We start from the raw sequence: 26,760 nt of genomic DNA, 5'->3' as shown, positions 1-26,760 counted from the left end.
AAGCAGATGTGTATTTGGGGGGGGGGATCAGAATTGTACCCACTGCCCCCAAAGGCTGCTTGAAGAATTCGGTCTTTGCACATTTTTACATCACCTGCAGGAGGGATTCAAGGGCATAACTGGAAATGTAGGTTTGTGCCATTAAAGTGGACCAAGACACTTTGTCACCCTAGTGCAACAAATCCATTTTTTTAAAAAAAATCCAGTCTTTTTGTGGTTAGAAAAGTTTTGGAATAACTGTATTTGAAACCATGAACTCATTTTGATTTAAACTATGAGTTCACATCATAACAATTCAATAATTTTTCAAATGTTGAGTGCTTTGAAGTAAAACCACATGTGTCTCGAAAGATTCCTCTTGAAAGAAAGAAGTCTCACAAGCTCTTGAGATAGTTGAGAACCGTAGATGTCAAATTAAATGGATCTTGCATGAATTCAAAAAGCAATTTGGTAGTTTTCAAAACTGGAAAAGCCTATAGGACCAAAGGGCAAATTGTGATTGTTAAGGGTGGGCACTTTTTTGAACTGGTACATATGTAAAAGAATTTTATTTAAGAAATAGGTGGTAGAAGTAAAGCACCAATTCATCACAGGTCAATAGCCATTTCACCAGATGTGATAAGTGACAACTGTGCTGGCAACCAAGATTATAACATTTAAAAATTCTCATGTGAATTCAAGTTGAGCTCGTTCACTGGAGTGGTCCCTCATTTTTTTAAATTAGCTAGAACCAGAAAAAAATTAAGTCACAGCTGTATCCAAAAAGAAAATAATCAGAACTATTAAAGTTGATTTAGAGAAAGGCAGGTTCTACATGTAGCTTCTCATATCACTGTTTTGCAGAAAATGTGATATGATCAATTCTCCTATGCTAGTATGTATTCTATAAAGGAGCAAAAGCATTGTCATCTAATGGGGATTAAATAAATTTATTTTATTTAACAAAGATTACATACCACTTATATAATCATTTTAAAGTGGTAATCTGTATATCTATGAAAAATTAATGTTTGTATTAGAGAAATGACAATATTTTGAAATCCTAAACCTACTGTCTGTCAATATTTATTGGGGGCTTCCAACAGCCATCTGGTTGGCCACTAAAGTAACAGGATGCTGGACTGGCTCAGCCTTTGGTCCTACCCAACAGGGCCCTTCTTATATTATTATGAATAGATTTTGCTCATTTAGTATCAAGAGTACTTATGCAGTCAGTGAACCAAGGATGTTCAGTGTGTCCCCCCTAAACTGTCCACCTCTGATTCACTTGGATAAATAGAATCCTGCATAATTAAGGCTAATGTCAGTTTTTTACACTGGCTTGCATATGTACCAGTAACTAATTCCTAATGAAGTCAGCAATCAAGCTCAATCAACATATAGAACCTGTTAACTATTCTTTTAAATTAGATTGCAACTATCAGATACATTTCCTGTATTAAAACTCAGTATGAATGTTGCCTTTGAGTCAATTGTGTGAAAATGACAGGAATGACAATGGTTCTCAAATACCATATGGTTCAAAATATACTAACGAAGCGTAGCTTTAAAATTCTGGGTATAAACTTCAGAATGTAAACACATTTAAGCCCAGTGAGCTGTAGCCCTCTGTCAGTAGACAGAACTGTTTATTGAGTTCTGTGGAAATTTCTGCTTTGAAAGCAATGAGCTGCTATGGCTCATTGTTTGTACATCAGAGGATGACAGACATGTACAAGGCCAGGCCTTCCCTGGCTTACCCATGCAAATAATAGTGATGACTTCAGGGGAACTTAGACATAAGTAAAACGAGTAGGACTTGCCCTAAACTAAATAAGGTAATAGATCAAGATCTCCAGTTGAGACTTACGTGCAATGAACACTTAGCTGGTACAGAAGAGGGCAATGGTAGCTGTGAGCAATAAGGTTTTTAAGAAAGGAGTTGTCTGAAGCATGCTAACTTTTGTGTTGGATTGTGGCCTTGTTGTTTGAGCCATTTCTATGAATTGAAAGTACTTACAGGAACAATCAAAATGACAGAAAGGCTGTAAAATGTTTGGATATTTTTAGTATCACACCTCTTTTTTTCTGATCTCACACATTAGAAGAACCTTCCAAAATGAGGAGATTATAAACATCTGAAGAGGCTGTCCTATTTGATGCAGATGATACTGTATAAAATACTATATATATCAGATAAGAAAATCTCTTGAGTTTACATGAATTGATAGAGGTCATTGAATTTAGACTACTTTTCATATTGTCACTTGTCCACCAAACTGATTTTAATTTGTTTTCTATTTGGGTTATACTATACTTTCAAAGAAAGGTCCATGTGAATCTCTCATACATAGACATAGTGTTCTAGTCTTCTCTAGGACTGCATTTCTAATTATGAGGCCATAGGGGGCTGCCCTTATACCAAGTTAGGAGGATTGGTCTATTTGGCTCACTATTGTCTGCAGTGATTGGCAGTGGCTTTCCATGTGAATCTTTCCCAGCTCTGTTTTGAGATGCCAGGGATTGAACCTGGGACTTTTTGTATGTAAAACATGTACTCTATTCCTGAGTGATGGCTCTTCTTGTGGTGGACATTTTTGCACTCCCACCATGGCAGGTGGCAGGGAGCAGGTGGAGTTGTGGGCAGGGGCACTGATGCAGCTGGGGCTCTTGTCAGCCCTGGGAGTCAATTAGAGAACTTGGCGGACTCCCAGAGAATGAAGCTGGGGCTTGGACCAGACAGAAGCCTGCACTTTGCTGGTCCTCACACAGACCTTTAAAAGGCGGGTTGGCTATGCCAGTGTCTGCAGTTTCCTGCCACCCCAAACTGTTTGACAGGGCCAGAAAGAAATTTTACTCACAACCTAGATTTATGGGATTCTCGCCTTAGTAACAGTGTGTTTTTCCAGTTTGTCATGTGTATATCTGTCACAACTTGGTAGGGGAGGGCATTGGGCAGGATCCATAGATTGTGAGGGGATCCCTATAAGCAGTACTGGGCTGCACAATAAGGCCCCTGGTCCCAGTTTGGCCCATGCCAAGGTAGCAATCTCTTCCTACTCCCAGTAACTCCTACTGATAACCCAACAGGTATAGAAAAAAGTCCTGGGATGTAAGTAAACTGAGTGTAAAAAGAACAAAGACAAGGATCTTGAAAAATAGAGAATGGTGCAGAGTAGAGAAGGAAGAAAATAAAGGAAAAGAAAGTGGCTTGAAGAAAAGATGATGGCAGGAAATTAAGGCTAATCATAGAAGGGTCTCTGAAAAAAATTCACAGTGCTTAAGGGTAAGAAGGAGCTGCATACTATGAAAGGTGTAGGATGAAGGCAGGAATATACAGGGGTTGCTTGAGACACAGGGTGGCTAAAAGATATGGTTTCAGAATCTAGATTCTGTTAGGGAAATTCTCCAATTATTGTCTATGTATCTGGCACCCAATGGGTATGAAAATATGAATCTGTTAATTTTCAGTTCTTCCAGTCTTTCATTTTTCCAGTCTTACACTCAGTTTTCCACATTTCCACAGCAATATGTTATTTTTTATTTTTTTAAAAAAAATCCTTATGAAAATTATTCAGCATTTTAGTGCTAATTTCTCCCAGGAAACACATTTTTGAATGCAAGTTTTGAAAAATCCACAGATTTTTTGCAAGCAATTTTCCCTGATATAATGTATTTTTCTGTGTTTTTCACCAATATATGCATTCATATTCACACTTTACCCTTATATATGGATATATTTGTACATATTACTTAGCTGGAGAATTGCATTGCAAAATTCAGAAAAGTGTGAATTTGGAAGGATGATTGTTTTTCATTTTGCATATTATTTCAGAAAGTGAAAATTTGGCAAGCTCGCCTTTCAATATGACTGAATTGAATTTGTCCCCCTTCCCTAACTATGGGAGAAACAAACGAGCGCATAAAAGCAGGTGGGGCAGAATTTTACACACTGATTTGAACTAAATGACCAAATCTTTGGCTTCAGGATTCTAATGACTTGGGTCCAAAGAACCTCATGCACACTGAGACTTTCTTACTTCATGCCAGTGATTCCCAACCTTTTCTTCCCACAGGTCCCTTGAAAACTGTGATGGTCTTGGTAAACCATTAATGGTTTTTCTGCCTGTTACACTAGTGGTAATGCACTGGTGGTTCATGGACCACAGTTTGGGAATCCCTGCTTCACACTGAAACTCCTTGCACCCTTCTAAAGCTGAATGTAAAGCTGGAGCTGTGAAAGGGAATTGACAGCTTATGTTCATGGGTGAAAATGCCATCCTCTCACGCATGGGATCCTTTGGACCTCAGCATTGTTCTTCACACTTCAAGGAGGAAGACGCACTGAAATAAATATTTTTGACAGTATATATTATATTGGAGGTGATACTAGGTTTATCTTTAAATTGCTCTAAGCATTCAGAGCTGCTATAATGCAAGGATTATTAACAAGGACTGGTCTTTTTAGGGTAGATAATCTAATAGTATTTTACTTCTGTCTTATTGTAATAGGACCCACACTTGAATGCCTCCGTTATTAATCCATGTTGCTAAAATATGTTGGTTTTATAAATCATATTAGCAATTGGTAGTGCAATATCCCTCTTTTCAAACCTTTTCATGAAGGCTGGATGTGATCCAGCCAGCTTAAGTACTTTTTATGTTAAGTTGCTTCCAATGAGAGACAATTAAGCGTGCAAAATAAATGACACTCCAAAGTGGTTATGTTTGGCTGAATTTTGCCCAGTGTTTGGTCCATCTGAGTCTAATAACTGCCTTTTCCCAGACTGCTCAATTATAAAAGAAAGTGGAAAGAAAACATTGCCAAAAATGATTAAAATTTTGGAAAATATGTTCATTTTTATAATTGCAATTTTGTCTATCGAGGATCATTTTAAATTTTAAATTGGAACTCAAAAATGTGGAGCTTAAGATGGTGTTACCATTTTTGTTCAAAGCTTACTTTTAGTGGTCCATTAAACTCCTAAGAAACTCTCTCGAATTTGTTTCCAAGGTAACACAAAATTGTGAAGTTGATCTTTCGGTATCCCCGTTGATCCTTATACTCAATATTGTTTTCTTCAAACTTCTTCCAATTCACTTTATATCCTGAAACTTTACTATATTTATCTGTACAAAACAAACTTCTCTTAGACAACTGGACTGCCAAACTAACCCCATCAACATACATATTTATTTAAATATTATTGCCAACATTTATAAGAGATGCCTTTTCAGGTTTCAGAAGTGAGGGGAGAAATTCACAGCACTGAAAGGTGTCTCTTGGATGTATTCAGAATTAAATTGTAGGCAGTGTATTTTAAGAAGAAAATGTTTGAGGTCACTTATAACTCACAGAAACAGAGATGCTTCTGAGGAAAAACTATTTTTGAGAAATAAACATTTAACTCTTTCTCCCCCTGTCACAGTCATAACAAAAATCCCCTCATATAAGGTACTATGCATTTCAAGGAAAGCTTCCATTGACACCAATGGGAGCTTTCCTTGAAATACAAATAGTAGCTTTGAAGAGTCAATTTTTTGTCAAGATCCTGGCAGAGGCAGAAAGAATTAAAGTTAATCTTCCCACATCCTATGTTCCTGAGGCTGCCTGGACTTCACCATAGACACTATTTACACAACAACAGGTGTGGATGCAATTCATGTGTACAATTAATATTACATCAAGTTTGTCTTCCAGAGCCATTGTTTTGAACTCTGGTTGTGGTCCCTTTACAAGCTCAGGCTTCCCCATGGCTAATGTTTACATAATGGTAACTACACACGTTCATTGTGTTCATGACATTAATATCATGAAAATGGCCCCTAGGCCCAAGCATTCCAAAACAAAGGTAACAGAAGCCCCATCACATGCTCTAAACATGAAGGGAACATATAAGTGAAAGGGAAGCAGAGACATACACTTGGGTTCCGACTTTGCATCCCCCAGTTGAGTGTGAATGTCTGCCAAGGAACAGCCATATGTGATATCTATATTGCATTGCTATGAAAGCTCATTCCACAATTAAATTTTTACCTTTTCAGGTGCCATAGCCCTCTGCTGGTTTTGCTGCAGCTACTTGAAGTTCTACAGTTACTACTCTTTATAAACAAATCCTAGAAGAGTAAGTATATTAATCTGTGATGGCAAAAGTAGATGGGTCTCTGGCATTTTGCAGAGTAAGACTACATCTGCATCTTACATTCAAAGCAGTATTATATCACTTTAACAGTCATGGCTTCCCCCAAAGACTCCTGAGAACTGTAGCCTGTAAAGAGTGCTGAGAGTTGTTAGGAGACCCCTGTCCCTCTCAAGAGCTACAATTCCCAGAGTTCTCTGGGAAGGCAGATTGACTGGAAAACCACTGTGGGAATTGTGAATGGAATGATATATATAATATTGCCTTAAATGTAAGATGTAGCCTTGATTAAGCATAGCCGTCGCCGGGATCATATCACCCCAGTGTTAGTAGATCTACACTGGTTACCAGTGGTTTACCGGGCCCAATTCAAGGTGTTGGTGTTGACCTTTAAAACCCTAAATGGTTTCGGCTCAGTTTATCTGAAGGACCGCCTCCAGTATCATCAAGTAGGCCGCCTCACAAGATCAGCCGCACAGGACCTCCTCTCGGTCCCACCAGTCAAAACAGCTAGGCTGGTGCGGACCAGGGAGAGGGCGTTCTCGGTTGTGGCCCCCACCCTCTGGAACTCTCTCCCTTATGATCCTCAACATGCTTCCTCCCTGATGAGTTTTCGCCTAGCTTTAAAGACCTGGTTATTCAGGCAGGCCTATAACATTGGGGTAGACTAACTTTTTGCTGTATTAATAGATGTTTTTGATATGAGATGAACTGTATATTGTATTTTAATTGTGGTTGTAAGTCGCCTAGAGTGTCCGTGAAATCGGACAGATAGGCGACTAACAAATTTATTATTATTATTATTAACACTTTTTGTGTGACATAAACATTTATGGACCAGAAGTCTTTTCATTAGTTGCAAGAAAAAACCCGGGCTAGCTATTGATCTATCTTTCACATGTAACTACATACACACACTGTCACCCCCTCCAAACACTAACCAAGCGACCAGGGATAGGGAGCCAACTTAACTGTGATGTCACTTGATTGACAGTTGGGTTGCCCTGCCCACCTGTCAAAATCCCAACATCAGAGGTTGAAAGGGTGAGCATGGGGAGGATGGCAAAGCCTGCCCCACACTGAATCTTTCAACCATTTGCAGTCCTTGTCCTGATTTTCCTCACCCCCCTGATGTTGGAGGTGCAAATGAATGCCTACCCCCACTCCCTTACCAACCTCCCAACTATCCCCAGGCCTCACCAAACTCCCCCTTTACTTAAATCTCTCTCCTTACCCCCTCCTCTTAGACCTGACCAGGTGTCCTTCCCTTCTTCCCTCACCTTACAGATTACCAAGCCCCCCTTCCTCACAGATCACCAAGGCTCCCCTTCTCCCTCTCCTTACAGATTGCCAAGCCTCCCTTCCTTGCTCCCTTTAGACCTTCCCCTGTGAATAGGAGGGAAGCAGAGGAGAAAGGCAGAGGCAGGCAGCCAAGGTGAGCAGCACAGGAGTGACAGGGACACTCAGGACAGGCCACGGCAACTCCTCAGAAACTGTCCTGCTCTCCTGCTGGTGAGGATATCCCATTGGTGAGAAGCTGCCCTGGCATGTTGTGAATTTTCCTTCATGGCTTGCCTGGGCTGCTGTTGCAATGGTCCGACAGCATTTCTAAGGCTGTTGTCATGCTGTAGTTCACAGCACCCTCTGGTGGTGGATGGCACTGTATAAACTACAACACAATGACAGCCTTAGAAAAATATATTATGTTACATACACACACACACACACACACACACACACACACACACACACACAGATGAGTACCACTTTCACACAGTCTGTCCAAATGCAAACAAAAACAGAAGCAAAAGATATATTACACGTATGCATGTGAATCCCTGTATGAGTGTCCAGCCACCAGAGAAGCCAAGCATACCCCAAGAGCATAACGGAATATTTAGCTGGAATCAACCTGTGTGTTGCTCTTACATGTGTATGGAAAGATATGGCTTTATTCTGTGCACAAAGGCATCTAATAATTTCTTGTGTATAAAAAAGATGAATTTCTGTATAAAATATATCAAAGCCCAACGCGTTTCAGCCTGTGTAGTCAAGCCTTCATCTGGGGCTACAATATAAAACAATGAATATTCTTTAAAAAAACATACTAACAACTTAAACACACACATTCATTTTTAGAAGGACACAGTTACAATTACAAAAATTGCTTTCATATTTCTCAAAATATAATTACAAAACTCTAACAACTTAAATGCATACTGACAACTTAAACACACTCATTTTCATTTCTAGGAGGATACAGTTACAGCCAAATGTTACTTTCATTATATATCAAAATATGGTTGCAAAACTTTAACAACTTAAATACATATCTTATTCTGAAAGACCAATCACAGAATAATATTGCTTCAATATTTTCAAAATATACTTACAAAATAAATTCTTCTGTGAGGTATTATGACAACCTGGTATTTTCCTTATTGCTGTTGTCATGTAAAGCAAACTGAAACCCAAATTCAAAGAAATATAGAACTCTATAGCATGTAATGAGTTGAACCTGCTTGATAATTACTTCACCACACCTGACTTGAGTTGACTATGTTTGTTCTGAATTAGAGTAGAGGTAACAGATTGAATTCCTCATTTAACCCATTAGGAATCATAGTGTCTAGTTCCAAAATCTAATATAATTCTCTACGCAATAAATTATCTATGTTTCTTCCAAAAACCTTTTCTAAAACCCAAAACTTGTATTCTGTTATAGAATGAGGGCACTGATTATGATGTTCTACAAGAGGCGCCCCTCTTCTATTATTCCTTAAATTACTCCAATGTTCCCCTATCCTTATTTTCACCATTCTTGAGGTTTGTCCTATGTACAGTTTTTTACATCCACATTGTATAATATAGATGACTCTACCTGTATTACAAGTGGAAAAGTGCCTCAAATGATATTTCTTCTGATTAGCAGGATTAACAAAAACTGTCATTCTGCTGGTGTTTTTACAAAAAATGCAGTGGCCACAGGGTTGATGACCCAGGGGAGAAGTTGTACCTGGGAGTAAACTCTGTCTTTGTTGAGTGGCATCTTTTAAATCACTATGAACTAGAATGTCCTTAAGATTCTTCGTTCTTTTATAAGAGATCCTTGGAGGTTCCTGACAGCCCTTAAGATGTTCCACTATATGCCAGTGTTTTCTTATACTATTTTCTAACTTATTAGTGATATGATCAAACATTAATATACAGTTTACACGGCTAGAATCTTTTTGTGATGATTTTATGAAGAGTTCCTCTCGTTTCTTATTAGCTGCTTTTTAAAAGTTATTCTCAATAATAGGGGATGGATATCCTCTATTCCATAGCTGTTTTTTTAAGAACAAAGATTGCAATAAGAAATCTTCCTCTGTAGTGCAGTTCCGTTTTATTCTAAGAAACTGACCATGGGGTAAATTATCTCTTAATACTTTTGGGTGTGAACTATCATATTTTAAATAAGTATTTTTATCTGTAGGTTTTTTATAAATTTTTGTATGTAAACTATTGTTTAGTTTCTTAATATCTAAATCCAAAAAATTTATTTGATCCAAATTGTATTGATAATCAAATTGAATATTGGTGTTTTTGTTATTAACCCATCTTACAAAATCATTGAGAGATTCTGGGGTGCCTCTCCAAATCAAAACAACATCATCAATATATCTCCACTACCCTATTAATTGTTCAACACGAGATTCATTATTGATATCTTTTTCAAAATCTGCCATATAAAGATTTGCTATTTCTGGAGGCACTTGTACATCGGGATCTTGACAAATTAGAAAAATCCACTCAGCCCTTCTGAAGAAATCTCAATAAGATGGAACAACGCACCTTACAGGAATTATCACAAGATAACTCTATAATTATAAAACCAGCTGATAAAGGAGGGGCAATAGTGATACAAGATCTACAACAATATAAAGATGAAATATATAGACAACTAATGGATTTGACTGCTTATAAGATTTGTCCATATGATCCTACAGATAAGATTACTCAAGAGATAAGAAATGTGTTAGAAGAAGGAGTTTGTTTGGGGTACATTTTTCCTTTGCCAACTATTTTTACATGGATAGGGCATTGCCAATGGGATGCTCAATCTCCTGCGCTCTATTTGAACGTTTTAGTACTTTTTTGGAATGGGCAGTTAGAAGAAGGACGGGGCTTGCTTCGGTGGTGCATTATCTCGACGATTTTTTGTTTGCGGGTAGTGCTGGCACTGGCGTATGCCAACACTTAATGACACAGTTCCATGACTTAACAACGGAACTCGGGGTCCCTTTGGCCACAGAGAAGACTGAGGGTCCCGCCACAGTTTTGACTTTTTTGGGCATTGAAATTGACTCTGACCAACAATGCTGCAAGCTGCCCTATGACAAACTTCTTATGCTACATACGAGGATTAAGGAAGTCACAGGGGCCCAAAAAGTTCATCTTTCCACTCTTCAAGAGTTGGCAGGGCACCTAAATTTTGCCTCCCGGGTTATAGCACCTGGCAGAGCCTTCCTCCGTCGAGTCTATGATGCTATGGCGGGGCTGCATCAACCCCACCATAGATTTCGGGTGACAGCGGCATTACGCGCTGACCTGGCGGTGTGGTCCTCCTTTTTACAAGATTTCAATGGGGTGTCCTTTTGGAGGCAGGACTGACTTTTGGAAGCAGTACAATCTGACGCGTCTGGGGGCTATGGTTTTGGTGTAATCTTCGGGTCTTCCTGGTGTAAGGGACAATGGCCACAGTCATGGACGCTCTACGGTTTAGACAAAGATCTAACCTTTCTGGAATTTTTTCCAATAGTGGTTGCAGTATATCTGTGGGCCGCGGAGTTGAAAAACTCCACGGTCCATTTTTGGTGCGATAACATGGCTACAGTCCAGGTCATCAATTCCCTTACATCCAGGAACGCTAGGGTTATGGGTCTCATCCGTTCCTTCGTTCTCCAATGCCTGCGTTTTAACGTTTTGTTCCGAGCACAGCATGTTCCGGGCATTGATAATGGTGTTGCTGATGCTCTGTCACAGAACCAGATGGATCGCTTACGTCAGCTGGCACCGTGGGCCAGAGCTCAGCCGGAGGCCGTTCCCTCTGCGATATGGGAGATTGGAGAGAGGAGTCGGAGAGAGCCATAGGCCTTTCCATCGCCCCCAGCACACTCGCCAGTTACCGAAGGGCAGGTAGGGCGATGCACGAATTCTGGGCCGCCAAGGGATATACTCCTGAGTGGCCTATTCCGGTAAGTCACATTATGGAATTCCTGGTGGAGGGCAGGAGACGCGGCCTGTCCATCGGTGCCCTGCAAGGTAAGCTGGCGGGGCTTTCCTTTTTAGCCAAAGCAAGGGGCCTTCGTGATAATGCAAGAGACTTCAGGGTCCGCCGCATGTTGACAGGGTGGGCCAGGGAAAAGCCGGTCCCACCGGATTCCCATCGTCCCATTTCTCTGGACATGTTAATAGGAATGGTCGAACAATTGGCAGCACTTTGCTCCTCCAGCTATGAAGCCAAGCTATTTCAGGCAGTAGCACTTACATTGTTTTTTGGGGCTTTCAGGATTGGAGAAGTAGTAGCCTGCTCAAAGCGAGACCGGTCTGGGCGTGCTCTCCAGTTTTCAGACGTCTCCATTGATGGAGGGGGTGCCTGCATAGTATTGCGAAGGTCTAAAACTGACCAGAAGTGTAAGGGACGACATGTGTATTTGGCCCTGTCTTCGGTGCCTGCACTTTGCCCTGTACGGTCTTTGCAGATATTTTTGAATGTCAGGGGGTCAAACGAAGGATATTTGTTTATCCATGCCAACCAGGAGCCCCTATCTATTTACCAATTTTGGGCCTTGATTAAACGTGTCTTGCATGGGATTGGGCACAACCCTGCACAGTTTGGAACCCATTCATTTCGAATTGGAGCTGCTTCTACAGCAGCAGGTGTGGGATTTTCCCAGGCACAGGTACAAGCGGTGGGGCGTTGGTCTTCTGATGCTTTTAAGGGCTATATTCGCCCCTTCTGAAGACAGGAATTGCGGAAGCTTACCATTTGCATCTTTGACAGGTTGCTGGTCGGGGACGGAGCGGGCACGCATCCTTATTTGTGGCCACAGCATGGTGTTTTGGGCAGCTCGAAGGGCAGCGAACTCGAGCACCGGCTCCCAGTTGGGCCTCAGCAGATGGGCAGCGATACAGTGGCTTAGCCGACGAGGAATGCGTTGGGAGGGGCTCCTACCTGCACTATTCCAGCAACAAGCGACGCGGATTACTCCACATGTACTGGTCATCCATCTCGGTGGAAATGACCTTGGTTTGATACAGGGCAAGGCCCTCCTCATTCAAGCATGTAGTGACATGCAGCTCATCAGGCAAAGGTGGCCTGGCGTTCGTCTGATTTGGTCAGACATACTCCCACGGAGGGAGTGGCGGGGGGTTTGGGATCCCCGAGCTATAGATAGAGCGCGGAAGATGGTCAACCGACGGATTTGCTTGGCCCTTCTTCTGCATGGTGGGTTAACCATCCCACACTCATGCATCCGGCACAGGCAGGTTGAACTTTATAGGGCAGACGGCATTCACCTGTCTGACACAGGTAATGATATATTTCTTGGGGACCTGCAGGGGGGTCTGCGCGAGGTGCTTCTCGGCAGTGGGGTAAAGGGGGACTAAGTAGAGATTTGTCCCCCTTTTGTGGCAGGAAGGTGTGGGAAGGGAAATAGTTAAGGACAGCTAGGTGGCCCCCTTAGGCACCTTTGGAGGTGATTGGCGGTTCTGGAGGCCTGTCTTTCACGGCTTTGAGGCTCGAAGACAGGATATGGGCTGCCTCTGGGGCCAACTTATCTTATCCACCCAAGGGTTATTCAACCCCGGGTGGGGATGACGTAGGAAGGCCCCCCTACTCACCTACAAGGTGTGGTCGGGGTAAGGGGTAAGCGGATGGGCTTGCCCTTGCCCTGGCAGGGGCTGGTCACCCAAGAGCTGTATGGCAAGCTACTTGCTCATAGTTAGTCCCGCACCTAGATTTCCCTCTGCAGGTCACTTTAAAATTGGGTTTGTCTGCTGTAATTTAATAAAGTGGCCCTTATTCAACCCAAGCTTATGTGTCCGTGTTTTATTTCACCCCTCAAGGGCAACATAATATTTAGTAACAGATAGCAGTAAGCATAGATAAAAACTCATTCAAATGCTAGTTTAAGTTTGCTATATATTGTAAAATGTCAAAGGACTCTTGTTTTTCTTGCAGAAAAGTTAGTTATGGTTTGGGAAATGACACAATATAGAGAAGAATTTTTTTAAAAAAATCACAGCAAAACATTGTTGTTTAGTTAGGAAAAGCACCAAACAATAAAAATCAGTGACTCACTAGGCATGGATTCAGTCAACATCTGGATTTTTGTAGAGGCACATTATGAACTGCATTCTTTTTGTAATGTGATGGGGACGATGTAACAAATTACCACATACAGATTAATTATTCCATTCTATATTTAGATATACCAGAATGAGCAGAATCAGGCAATGCTAGAATTAGGCATTGTTTGGAACTTTGTATTCAGAAAATACTCCATCCTTTTTCTTGTTTTGTTTTTTTCTGAACAAACAAGCAATTTATGCGCACACACGCACACAGAGTACTTCCAGAATTTAACTATGAGCCCTGCTGAGTTATCTTTCTGCTAAAACAATGAAATAAATTTGGAGTTAGCTAATGCAAATGTAAACCTATTTATATAATGGCCTGCATCATGCTTAATTTTTTTTAATATCTGCATTGTATACTGTCCAAGAACAAACAGGCTACAGGTGAGGATGAGTGGTAAGTCCTACATAAATGTCAAAATCAAGTCATTCTGTACAATTATCCCAGGGACTTTACATCGATACCTAATTAAACTCACATTCAGAAAAGATGTAATTAAACATCAGAGTTTCTATCATTCCTTTTAATAATGAACGCAGATAGTGAATGCTCACAAGACTGTGGCCAAAATGAAAGAGAGATTGACTTGCTTGGAGGAACCCTGAGGTTTGCAGAAGCTAAAATAAAATATTTAGTAAATACACCGGAGGGGATTTTAATTACAGCCCAACATAGGCTAAGCATACTCAGTACCCATGGAAAGTAGAAAGTAGAGAGACAAATGGATTAGACAAATTCATGGAGGATAAGGCTATCAGTGGCTACTACCCACGATGGAGAAGGATACACTGTAACATTTTGTTTCATGCCCCATTTCTAGAGCACTAGTATTCAGGCTTTTTACAAACCCCAAGATAGGGCTGGAAACCTGAGGGTATTTACAGAAGGTGTTATTATGAAAACAGGACTTGCTGAATTACAGAAAGTGGCACACCATCTTGTCATCTTTGTTTAATAAATGAAAAGGTCTCATAAACTGACCACACAATCCTAAGACTGTCTTCTTTGAAATTCACTAGGACATGGAAATTATCTACTTGAAAGATCACTGGGACTGCAGTATGATTAGGATTGCATTCTAAATAATTGTTATTTCTAGAGAATCATCAGCCTGGCTGAGCTTTTGAGGTAGGCCAAAAAAGCTATATAACAGGAACCCTTTTTAGGTCATTGGAGGGCTGAATGTGTGCAGGGGCTGAGGTGGTGCATATGGGCACTGCACCAATGACCCTTACATTCTGAGTGCATCCCCTCTTTCCCCAGCCTTTGCATGTTTAACACCAAGGTCTGAAGGGGGCTTCTAATGGCATTCAGCCGAACGCAGTTAGAAGCCTCCCCACAATCAGGAACATTATTATCAGAAACTTTCTTACCACACTCAGCTTAATGCAGGAAGAAGCCCCTTTTCAGCTTTTCACGTTCAATATGTACAGATGACAATTGTACTTTAAAATTGATGACAGGACAGCATCCTCCACTTCACTTAAGGACAGCAAGCTAGCTTAGGGGGCACAGAGCAGGTTGTGTAGGATACAACAAGCAAAGGGAACGCTGTTGGCGGACTCAGGAAGAGTGGTTAGTGGGCTGCCATTGATGCCGCCCGCACACACATCCAGCACCCACCACCAGAGGTAGCTGTCTCACACTACCTAATGGCAGAGCAGGCCCTGGACAGTCTATAAATGTAATAAAGATAGACAAATAATGACCTAGTTCTTAAGACACTATACGTGAAAATATGGCTTACCAAAATTCTGTGAATGTGCAGGCTCCCAGAGAGGATTTTTGCACCTGATTTATTCCTCCCACATTGTGTCTAGCCTCCCCATTATCAGGCCCTCAAAATGAAATTAACAGTATTCACTCTGGAGAAAATATACCTTCCATAAAGCCAATAGAATGAATTAACAATGAATTATGGAAAAGGTAAATGGGCCACGTTAATTATCTCCATAAGTAAATTAATTAGTTGCCCTTGGGGACTCATCCTTAGCCAAACTGGTAGATCACAGTTTAGGTGGTGAAGGGAATAGTTCACGTATCAAATCCCAAAAGAAATCAATAATTGATCTCTAATTTATGCAAGGCAGTTATTAACAGCTACAGGGTAATTGCTCTGTATCATCAAAAGTATATACTGGAATCAAAGGTCATTTTCTGTATGCTTGTGCCCAGGTGTAATCACACATCTATACCTCACAGCAATGCAAATTAATTGCAATAGTCTTGTTGCCCCATAATTCAGATTTTTCAAGTGATATTACTCTTAATTAATTAATTACCTTGTTGAAAAATGGACCTATTAAAATCTTCTTAAGTTAACTATTATTTCCCAGGTTGCATTTTTTCTTTCTGGGATCTTTCCCTACTTGTGTCACTAACCACCGAAAAATCTCATTTATTTTTAAAGTGCATTAACTTAAATAAAACAACCACCACCCTAGTCTTGGGTTTAATAATTTGTGATGTGCCCCTCCCCAATTGTGCCTAGTAGATTTAAGTTGCAGTAGAATAAATTTGCCTTTAAAAGATAGATCTTTTGAGGGAACACTTTTGAGGGAACTTTCAAAGTGGCTTGTGGTGTGCCATGTGTTTCTGCTGTACAAAGGGCAATAAATCATGTGGGAAACAGGTTAGGGGATTAGATGAGTCCTTGGCTTGATCCAGTAGAACTCTTCTTATAATCTAATTATATTCAAATAGTAGTGAGCTTGAAACTGGAAATCAATTTTATTATAAGCTAAATCCATATAATATAGCTAGGGTGATTTACATATGGATTCTGATTATGGCTTCAGCATTGTCTTTGAGGAGAGCCTGTCTCTGGCGGCAAACAATTCTGTGTATCTCATTTGCTGGCAGAGAACCAGTTCATGATACCCAAGTTGTAAACATTTATTTTTCTTTTTCTTACTATCATACTCTTTGTAAAAAACAAATTATCTTTGTATCAGTTGCCATTCACTGGTTGGCCTGCCAGTCACTCTCAGTCTGCAGGGACCCTTTTTCTTCACATGAAGAAAAATTAACATCTGAGTCAGTGGTTCCCAACCTGGGGATCAGGACCCTGAGGGGGTCACAAAGCCATCCCAGAGGGCACACAAAGAACCAAGAGAAGAATTATTTATTAATTTAAAAAATGAATTAATGGCTGGTCTGTACACCATCACCTTGTGAGCCTGCACTAGACGTGCAGGCAGCTGCTTCCACCTCCCCTTGCTTCCTTTCAACTGGCACAGTTAGTTTTCACCACACAGAGAACTGAGCAGCACAGCACTCACGCATCAAGAGAAGGGGCCAGCTCAGCGCCTCTCAATCCCCCTTTTGTCAGGGGCAGTGAGGGAAGATCGATCAAGCTGATGGACTGTGGCTGTAGAGACAGAGGGACCCCGAGAGGGGGCCACTGCCAAAAAAGTAATGGGATGGGTCCCAGAGTATCCCTCCAAGAATGCACACCTGGACACTCATTAAAAATGTATTGTATAGTTAACTTATAGTATAGTGCATACATGTGTACTGAGAAGTAAGTCTGTTCATATTTAATGGGCTTACTCCCAGGTAAATAAAATTGCAGTAATCAGTCCAGACTAAGATTCTGTTGAAGCTTTGCAGCTGTGCTATTGGGGGGAGGTATGGGGCTTTCTAGTACAAAGATGCATCATTCTGGTTAAAGAAAGTAAAAAAAAAATGTCTATAATACAAGGACTTAGGCTGCAATCTTAACCAGGTCTGCTCAAAAGTATGTCCTATGGAACAGCAGCCATATGAGATAAGTTAGGCTGAGAGTTAGTGGCTGACCCAAGGCAAGTGAGCAAAAAAATGATGGGTGAAATTGCACATATTTTAAAATATATATTTTATATTTTAAAATACGTTAAGTTGCCCAAATTTTATTTTTACTCTTTACCTGAGTTCTTTGCATGGTTTAGGGTTGGCATTGGGGGAGAACAGGGCTCTCGTGCCTTTAACTGCTGTGAGGCAGGCAGAATTAAATTAAATTAAGCCTTTTCTAGTATAGAAATACAATTATGGGGAAAGCTTCACCTGTTGACATTCTGTCTGTTAGACAGATTATTCTTATTGTCATATGGCACTTCCTGAGCCAAGTGCTAAAGGTGAGGCATCATTGTATACAGGTGGAACACTTAAAACCAAGGTCTATTCACCACTCTGGGTGTTTTACTATTATCTCTTTCTGTTCACTTTCTTCAAAATTTGTTAAAAGTTGTTTATGTTGCTGTAACCTGCCCTGGGACCTTCTGGTGAAGGGAAGGTAATAAATATCATCATCATTATATTTGTTTTTGTGATGCATACAAAGTGGCATTTAACACTTCATTATGTATTTTTTCAGTTAACAGAGATTAAAATTACAAGTAGCATGTTGCGGGGGTCACAAAAAAATTTGAGTTTACAAAGGGGGTCCCGTACTCATAAAGGTTGGCAACCACTTATCTGAGTGAAGACAAGCCCACTGAACTGTGCACGCGCGCACACATGCACACACATGCACACACAGAGAGACATTGCCATTACCAGAGCTTGGAAGATTACTTTTAAAAAGTAATAAATTACAGTTACAATTACATGGCCCAAAAAACTAGTAGTTACTGTTACAATTGCTCTGAAAGTAACTGATTACTTTACTTTTTCTCAAAAGTGATCACTGCAATTACATTTCAGTTACTTTTTTAAAAAACACCTACAAGGTGCTGGCCTTGGCTGCTGCACATCTAAGTAGCCTAAAACAACATTAAAAATAAGCACACACAAAGAGAGGTAGTAGAATAATTCTTTTTATTCATAAGATAGCAATGGTGGTCTCACCGCTGGTAAGGGAGGTGGGGAGGGAGGCAGAGGCCACTACTCAGATCTTTGCATGTCAAACCAAGTGCAACCCCCCCCTCAGCCAGCAAATGTAATATCTCTCACTTAACCACCTCCCGGACCCTGCCCTGACACCAACTAAGAGACAGTCACCCAAGCAAACATTTTCCCCTGAGATGCAAAAAAGTTAAAATACTGCAAATGCAGCTCAGTAGCCAGAGAGGGTGGTGGAGGCTACTTTGTGTGCCAAGTACAAACACAGTAGTCACACACACACACACACACACACACACACACACACACACACACACACACACACACACACATTGCCATCTTTCACCTCCACAGTTCTTTATCTTCATTCTGCTGCTGCCTCCTTCTCCTCCTTTATCTATGTTCTTGCCCTCCGGCTCCTTTCTCCCTTCATTCTTCTCCTCCACCATCCATTTTATAAAATTATTGTTTTCTCCACTCCACCCTGTCTCACTCTCCACCTCCTCATTACCCACCCACAGAGCATGAGGGAGGGGCGATGCTGCACAGAAGCCCAGTTTGAGTCACATGATTTCCATCCACAAATCAGAGGAGCAAAAGAACTCTCCTGCTTCCTTCCCCCAAGTAATGCCCAAAAGTAATGCTGGAAACATTACAATTACTCCACAAAAGTAATAAAATTCCTCCTAGTTCTGTTACAATGAAAATGTAAAGGAATTACCCACTTGTTCCTCAAAAAAGTAATGAATTACAAGTAATTTGTTACTTGTAACGAATTACTTCCAAGCTCTGGCCATTACCTTGCATGAGTTGGAGTGCGTACTTCTGAAGCGGGAGGCTTCCAGTAGTCATGGAGGGTCTCTGTTTCGAAAGGTTGCCCTCCCTGAGTTGGAGCATGATGGGGGCAGCAAGGTTGGGTGGGGGAATGCTTAGTGTGATAATTGCTGTTCTTTCTACTTGCATGTTGCTTTTACACATCAGGGATATGATCAGGAATAGGATCCATGATCAAGAAAATAACCCTCCCTGCTTTAGGGTCCATGCATTTGGAGCAGAGCTTGGAAAAGTTACTTTTTTTTGAACTACAACTCCCATCAGCCCCAGCCACCATTGCCACTGGATTGGGCTGATGGGAGTTGTAGTTCAAAAAAGTATTTTTTCCAAACTCTGATTTGGAGTATAATAAAAATTATTAGGGTTTCAAACTCATTGCTACCCTTTGAATCTAGAGCTAGTTTCTGCTTCTTACAGTAGTCAACCATGTGCTTTTAGGAAGTCCAGCAGAAGGGCATGAAGGCAATAGCTCTCCAGTAATAGCGCATCTCAGCAATTCTTATTTAGAGGGACACTGTTTCTGAACATGGAATTGCTAATGTACTAATAACCACTGATGGAGATGACATGCATGAGTTTGTCCCATTTAATGCTATTTAAGAATAATTCAGTGGCAGTCACCACATGTTGTGACTATGAATCCCTTAAATTATTTATGCATTGTGTGAAGAAGTGTTTCTGGCAATGTTTCTGGGGTGGAGTTGGTACTGTTATTTTGTGGAACTTATTGATACTTTCTCTTCCATGTTTGGTACAACATAGAAAGCAATCAGACAATTGGTTTATCTAGCTCCGTATTGTCTACACAGAGTTCTTCAACCTTGGGTCCTCAGACATTGTTGGATTACAACTCCCAGCATCCCCAGCCAATTTAGCTAATGGTCAGGGGTGATGGAAGTAGTCCAACAACATCTAAGGACTTAGGTTTGAAGAATGCTAGTTTACGCTGGCTGCAGCTCTCCAGGGTGTCAGACAGGGATCCTTCCCCTCAACTAGACTTTAATTTTGGGGAGTTATAGGAACACGTAGTATAAAACTACCTTTGCCTAAAGTGCAAATAGTAGCTCTCTGAGCATGGAGGCTTTCAGCCCTTATAGTGAAATTCATTCTAAGTCTTGATTTCATGGAGCGACACTGGAGATCAATTTTGTTTTCTGATTTCTAACAGTGTCAGATTTGCAACCTCAATCTGACATTCTGTTTTCAATTTTTCCTCTCTTCAGCCTTGGGTATACTTTACTGCAGGAAAAAGAAGTTGTAAGGCAGCTTTCTGCACAATGGCTTTAGAAGTGAATGCGGTGTAAGTGAATTGCTCCTTGGATCTAATTTTTTTTCCCCAAGCTAGATGGAGCAGGTGTACAGAAATTAATGAGGCAACCACCAAATTGCAAGGGTCATTGGTGTGTTGAAAGCTATAAATTAGCCAGATCTTTGGGGAAATTATGCTCTACGTCTGAGATGCTGTCATTTAGAAATCCATGTTAAACCCTACAGAAACAGCAGTTTGGAAGTCTGCAGGAGGGGAGAAAATATCTGATGACATTCATTTTGTTTGACTTGCTTTTGTAAGGCTAGAGTTGATTCTAAAGTCTATATATCTGAAGGTCAATTTATATTTGTTACCAAAACCTTCATTTCTTTTTAAGAAACTTTGCTGCATCTCTTCCCTCTCCACTCCCCTATATATATATATATATATATATATACATCGCTTTTGCAAATGCCAATCAAAGACTGCTAGAAAAACTTTATGTGCAGTGCTGCTGACTACAAGAGTATGTATAAAACACACTAAAAGTCATTTTGAAAGTTGCGGAGAGTTTGGTCTGTTTCTGGTTTCATAAAATAGATATACTAATATTGTATGAAACAATAATGCTGATATTATTTTAATAATAATGTTTGAAATAATAACGTTGGGAAATAATAATAGATGCATTTTTAAAATCTCAGTAAAAGGAATAGAAGTGAGAACTGTATACCACTAGTTACACAGAAGTGGTGAACTTGTTCCCATAATTTTCAAAGAAACCACATCAAGTACCTGATACTTGGGTACTAGAGGTATAAAAAGTCTTTTCAGACATATTTGTTCTCTGGGCCTGATATCAGTGTCATGAATTCTCAGTGGTGCTCATTCTGTAGGTTCCATCAAGGTTTTGTCAGTCCAACAAGCAACAAACGTTTCTGGAAAATGATAATTAATTACCCCAAATGTTAATTATTTGAGAACATTGCAAATAGTGTTTAACTGCTTATTAAAAGGGTTTGCCAAGAATTAGGCATGATTAATGAGTGACTTTTTACCTGTCTCCTCTTTTATTTTAGTTGTCTTACTTTCCTTAAGAATTTTGTAAAAAAAAATGTTATAATTTATTTTATGTTGTATCCTGACCTGGTATCATCAATAAAGGGTGGGCTTTTAAGTAAACAAATGGAATTCATTCCAGTATGGCACCATTTGGAGTCCTGGAAATTAATTAAATTAATATTTTAAGTCCCCAAATTGTTTATTTCCCCTCTGCATGTAATTTCATTACTTTGGTTAAATTCCCCACCTACAAGGAACTCAGGGTTGCATTTTTAAGCAACCCTGTGAAGTATGGGAGGCTGAGTTGCTTTGACTTGATCCTTGAACCCAAGGTCAAAACTTAATATTATTTGCAAATGTGTGTAATTTCCCCTACTGTTTTAAAATTAAAAGCAGTTTTAGAGAGGATGCAGTCTTCAGCAAAAGGTGTGGGAACAGAGTGTTTAATCTATTCCCACTAATTATTTTACCACTGCAAAAGCATATTGTTATGGGTTTCGGGGTTGAGACAGAAGATTTCTATAAGTCCCCTATACCTGGAGGTAGGCTCTGCAGCTGAGAAACCTGCTCCACCGGTCAGATGAGTCTCGTTTGTTAATCAGATAGAGTGGTAAGGTGGGCTAGTGGGTCTATCAAGTGCCCATTAACTGGCAAATGGGCCAGGGAGATCCTATTGTGATTGAAACTCTTCAGGAGATGCCCCCTCCGAGCAAAAGAGAGGCTTGTGTTGTTAGTTTAGTTTGAGGAAAGGCTGGGAACTGGAGAGGCTGCCTGCCTGTACCATGGCATTAGGTTGCCTCCTGTAAGCCTGATGGAAAAGCAAGATCTATTGGACTGCTAATGCTTTAACCCCCTCCATCTTAAGCTCAGATTGAAATGTGTGTAAATAAAAAACATATTTCCTAAAAGACACCACAGTCTTCTCTGACCTTCTTTCCAAGAAAACCAAATCCTGGGCAAGCACAGGGACCCCTGGAGATGTCTCACCCCTCTGAGATTAGGCTGGCGCACAACAATACCTACAAATAACTGCTTTTCCTCTCACAAGGTAAAAGCAGTTTGGGGAGGGGCAGGATGCAATTTTAATCTGGAAAACCACCAGTGTATGAAAGGTTAAATATCTGGTTGCTTTCTCTCCCCCAACTGTGCTTTATTCAAGATCTCAACCTCTCCTGACTGCTTGTCATTTAAAAAGAAAATGGCCCTCCAGATGTTGCTGAACTACAAATCCCACCATCACTAGTCATTGGCCATGCTTGCTGGGGCTCAGCAACATCTGAAGGGACAAAGGTTCCCCACCCGTGATGTATCATCAAGTTGAGCCCTAAGTGGACATTTAAACCTAGTTTCTCATATCTATACAAAACACTCAAATCACTGCATCACACACCACACTTTCTCAGTGTCTTTCTTCCCCTTAAAGGAGATGTTTAGGCTGACTTAAGCTTTCTTCACCAAGGTTTCCTTCTATTCCATTCCACAGTTTATGGGATGATCACTTTCACCATGCATGATTTGCCCCTAAAATGACCAGAGTAAGAAATGCCACTTCCTGGTGTGTGCATCAACCTGTGTTATATGTGTAGCATCCTTTCTGACTGTTTTGCATTGCCACACTTTCTGTCCCTAGATCATATAATGATGTATGTGTAAGTGGACATTCATGTCAGAGTGAATCAAGTAACATGCAAAGCAAAGTAAGCTGAGTTATGCATTAGAGGTTTCACACTACAGTAACCACACAGAGACAGAGACAGACACTTTAAAGCAAATTGTGGGTTCTTGATTCTGTTGTCTCTTTACTTTGGCTATAAATCTAATGATTGCTAAAGCTGCTGTGGGATCAGTGACTAGCAGTGTAGAAAATGAAAATGCAGAGCAGGAACAATATAAGGCTCATGCACTGCTTATCTCTGAAAGGGATAGTCAGCACAGCAAGAATGCCAAAATGTGGAGCAGCTGTTGTTGGGCATGTGCTGCTAATAAATTGTGAAATGTGTATTATATAATATTATACATGTTGAATTTTGGGCATATTAAATAGGATATAAATGTCAGCTATATTAATAACCTGCATCTCTGATTTTTTCCTGTTTTCTCTTAAGTTGGGACTATCAGCATTAGATATTTTTTCTTGAAATCTGTAATCAAACATCTTGATCCTAATTTCAAAACTTGTGAAAATTAAGAAGAATTTCCTTCTTAAACCCTCTTCCCTCCCAGTATAGTACACAACTCTTTATTATCTTTAGAACCTGAGGTTTTTGCCAGCTCAAATCACTTTTCAGTAGTACAAAAAAACCCTCAAACCACAAGTCTCAAAGTTGGGTTTTATGGGAAAGTGCTGGACTACTTTGAAGCAAAGACTGCACTACTTTGAAGCAGGTCTCCCAATCATCCAATATGGGTCATAGTTAAATGGGAGGGAGACATCTGAACCACAGGGCATAAATATTCACTGTGAAGTTTCCTGTGCAAAGGTATTATGAGCAGTCCACATCATACATTTAAAGCTCATCCAACACATTTTTTAAGCACATGACTTCCCCCAAAGAATCATACAAACTGCAGTTTGTTAAGGGTGCTGGGAAGTTGTAGCTCTGTGAGGGGAAAAAAACACTTCCCAGAATTCTTTGGGGGACATCATGTGCTTTAAATGTCTGATGTATGAACACTGCACAGTAGAATTTCCTAAGATTGTGCTTGTTATTTAGTAGTGATAAGCAAACTGTCCCTGGCTTGGTTCAGAATTGTATTTTTAGAATCTGCAAAGGCTCAAGGGGGAAGCTTTTGGATCTGTATATTGGTGCCCATTCAGTGAACCACAAAACTGCTGATTGGTGTATCTGTCAAAAAACGTAAGCACTTTCAGGCCCTAGACTGGCCCTACCCAACCAGCATGACTATTGGACCTTCCTAGACTAGAAAGGACTGTTGCTGCTTAGCTAAACAACAAGGTCTTCCTGAGCTCTGCTGCATTTCTGTGTATTGCTATACCAAAACCTGATCTCCAATTGCTCAAAAGTACCCCCCCTCAGATGAAAGTGTTTATTTTTCTTCCTTATTTGCACTTTGCTTTAGAATGTCTCATTTCAGAGGGTTTGGGGTTGAGCTCACCCTGTTGTGAGGTGGCTGAAAGTTTTGTGTGTATCACAGATGAATGCAGAAATAGGCTTCTACATATGCATAATATATGTACAACATATGCAAATGTGACATGAACCCAAACTGATTCATCCCTTTCATGTGAAATGTTGCTTGACTCACAGTAAACCTGAGCATTGCAAGCTTAACAAATCCATACATTGAACTATCTAAGTATTAGAGATCTTGCTGAGCTTTGTAATTTATTGACTTGGATTAAAAGGCTTGGTGAAGCATAACGTACCCCTCAAATATAAAGTGAGCATTATGACTTCCTAAGTCAAGAGTGGGGAACCTTTTTCAGTCCAAGGGCCACACTCCCTTTTTGGCAACCTTTTGGGGGCCACATGCCATTGGCGAACGGGTCCAGAGGCAAAAATGGGCAGAACATTGAATGTGACTTTTACTTTTGTACAGTAGGTTAGTGTCTTTGTATCCACACATCCTCTCTATCCTCCATCTAGGCAAGCAAGAAACATTAACAGAGTTCGAGGATGCATTCTGACCAGGCAAAAACACTCAAGGAATTGCAAAGCTGACCTGGTGAGGGGTTTGTCTTGGGAGGGTGCATGGCCTGCGGAGATCCTGAGTGCCTGAAGCTTGGAAGGCCATATTTGGTCCTGGACCTGAGGTTCCCTGTTCTTAAGTATTTCTATGGCTCAGATTTCAATCTGAGTTAGAAAATGCAGCTCCTTCTCGCCACCCTCTTGCTTTCAAGTCTCTTCTACCCAGCCACCCATCTTCCTTGATGGCACTTTAGTTCTGCTTTAAAAGAAGCATCTGTCCCTTCTTTCTCACTGGTTACTGCATGGCAGCTTGAGTGTATGGTTTACCTAAACGTTGGAAGAGGAATCATGCAAAAAACATTGTTGACAATAGTAAACTAGACATTTAGGCTACGGTAATCCAAACTAGAGAGATGGAGAAAGCATGTATATTTGTACAGCTTCACAGTCAGGGATGACGTACATCAGAACTGGAGGTACATCACTAAATCCTGGGGGAGGGGATTTGGTGAGAGGGAAATATAGAAGCATCCTGAACTGAGAAATGTAACCATAAAAGTTAAAAAAAAAAACCCAACATATTCTACATTATGTCTTCCAGGTATCTTTCCACTCCCTTCTATCATTTTGTTGAAAGATAGTGTTATAAGAGGCCAAGACTATGAAAGTACAAAATATATTTAAAAATCTATAGAACCCCCTGAGAAGTCCAAATACGGCAGGCACCACTGATTGAACCACCCCAAGAGAAAACATTTAGAACATTTTTTCTTTCACAACATGTGTCTGTTTTCTGAACACATTGTCATATGTTGCCAACATCTCATTTGTCTTCATCTGTTCTCCTTCCTCTATGAACATGCCAATTAAATGTTCAAACATTCATAAGAAGCAAAAGACAGCTTTCTTTCCCCCCCACTCCTAGCTTCCCTTCTCAACCAGGAAAGTCACTTTAAAAAAATAAGGCATATAAAACAGGGGGGAAGGAAATGGCTTTGCTAGCTTTATTGTATTTATCTGCTATTTAACTCATAATGAGCTTTAAGATGTTTCAATAGATTGGAGACCCCGCTGGTAAAATTTCAAAGAATGTAAAATAAGATCACATGAACAGAGACTACTGAAACAGTCTATTGTTGAGAAGGACTGTTAACAATGGGAAATTTTTTATGGTGACACAATTATATGTGATGACAGAGACTATGTTGAGAGAATAGTGATATTTCAATAGAAATCTATGGCTGCAGTCCTGTACAGTGATCTCTCAGCAGCTTTCGATACCATCGACCATGGTGTCCTTCTGGGGAGACTAGCTGACTTGGGAGTGGGAGGTACTGCATTGCGGTGGTTCCACTCCTACTTGGCAGGTCGCCTCCAGAAGGTGGTGACTGGGGAACATTACTCGGCACCCTGGACTGTCCAGTATGGGGTTCCGCAGGGGTCAGTTCTGTCCCCCATGCTGTTCAACATCTATATGAAACTGTTGGGTGCGGTCATCTGGAGCTTTGGAGTGCGTTGCCATCAGTATGCTGATGACACGCAGCTCTATTTCTCCTTTTCATCTTCTTCAGGTGAGGCTGTCAATGTGCTGAACTGTTGCCTGGCTGCGACAATGGACTGGAT

At 40.6% G+C, this 26,760-nt stretch overlaps 1 protein-coding gene across 1 annotated transcript in view; it reads left to right on the top strand.

The window, feature by feature from the left end:
• The first annotated feature begins 11,368 nt into the window (after window positions 1–11,368).
• Window positions 11,369–26,760, top strand: part of LOC133386091 (uncharacterized) — a 43,024-nt gene continuing 27,632 nt past the window's right edge. Inside the window, exons 1-2 of the mRNA XM_061629711.1 lie at window positions 11,369–11,423; window positions 12,232–12,737. Of these exons, the coding sequence (XP_061485695.1) occupies window positions 11,369–11,423; window positions 12,232–12,737 (561 nt within the window). The remainder of the gene's footprint in view (window positions 11,424–12,231; window positions 12,738–26,760) is intronic.

Source organism: Rhineura floridana, chromosome 5, assembly GCF_030035675.1.
Source record: "Rhineura floridana isolate rRhiFlo1 chromosome 5, rRhiFlo1.hap2, whole genome shotgun sequence".
Classification (NCBI taxonomy): Eukaryota; Metazoa; Chordata; class Lepidosauria; order Squamata; family Rhineuridae; genus Rhineura; species Rhineura floridana.
This window is presented reverse-complemented; position numbering and strand designations above follow the sequence as displayed.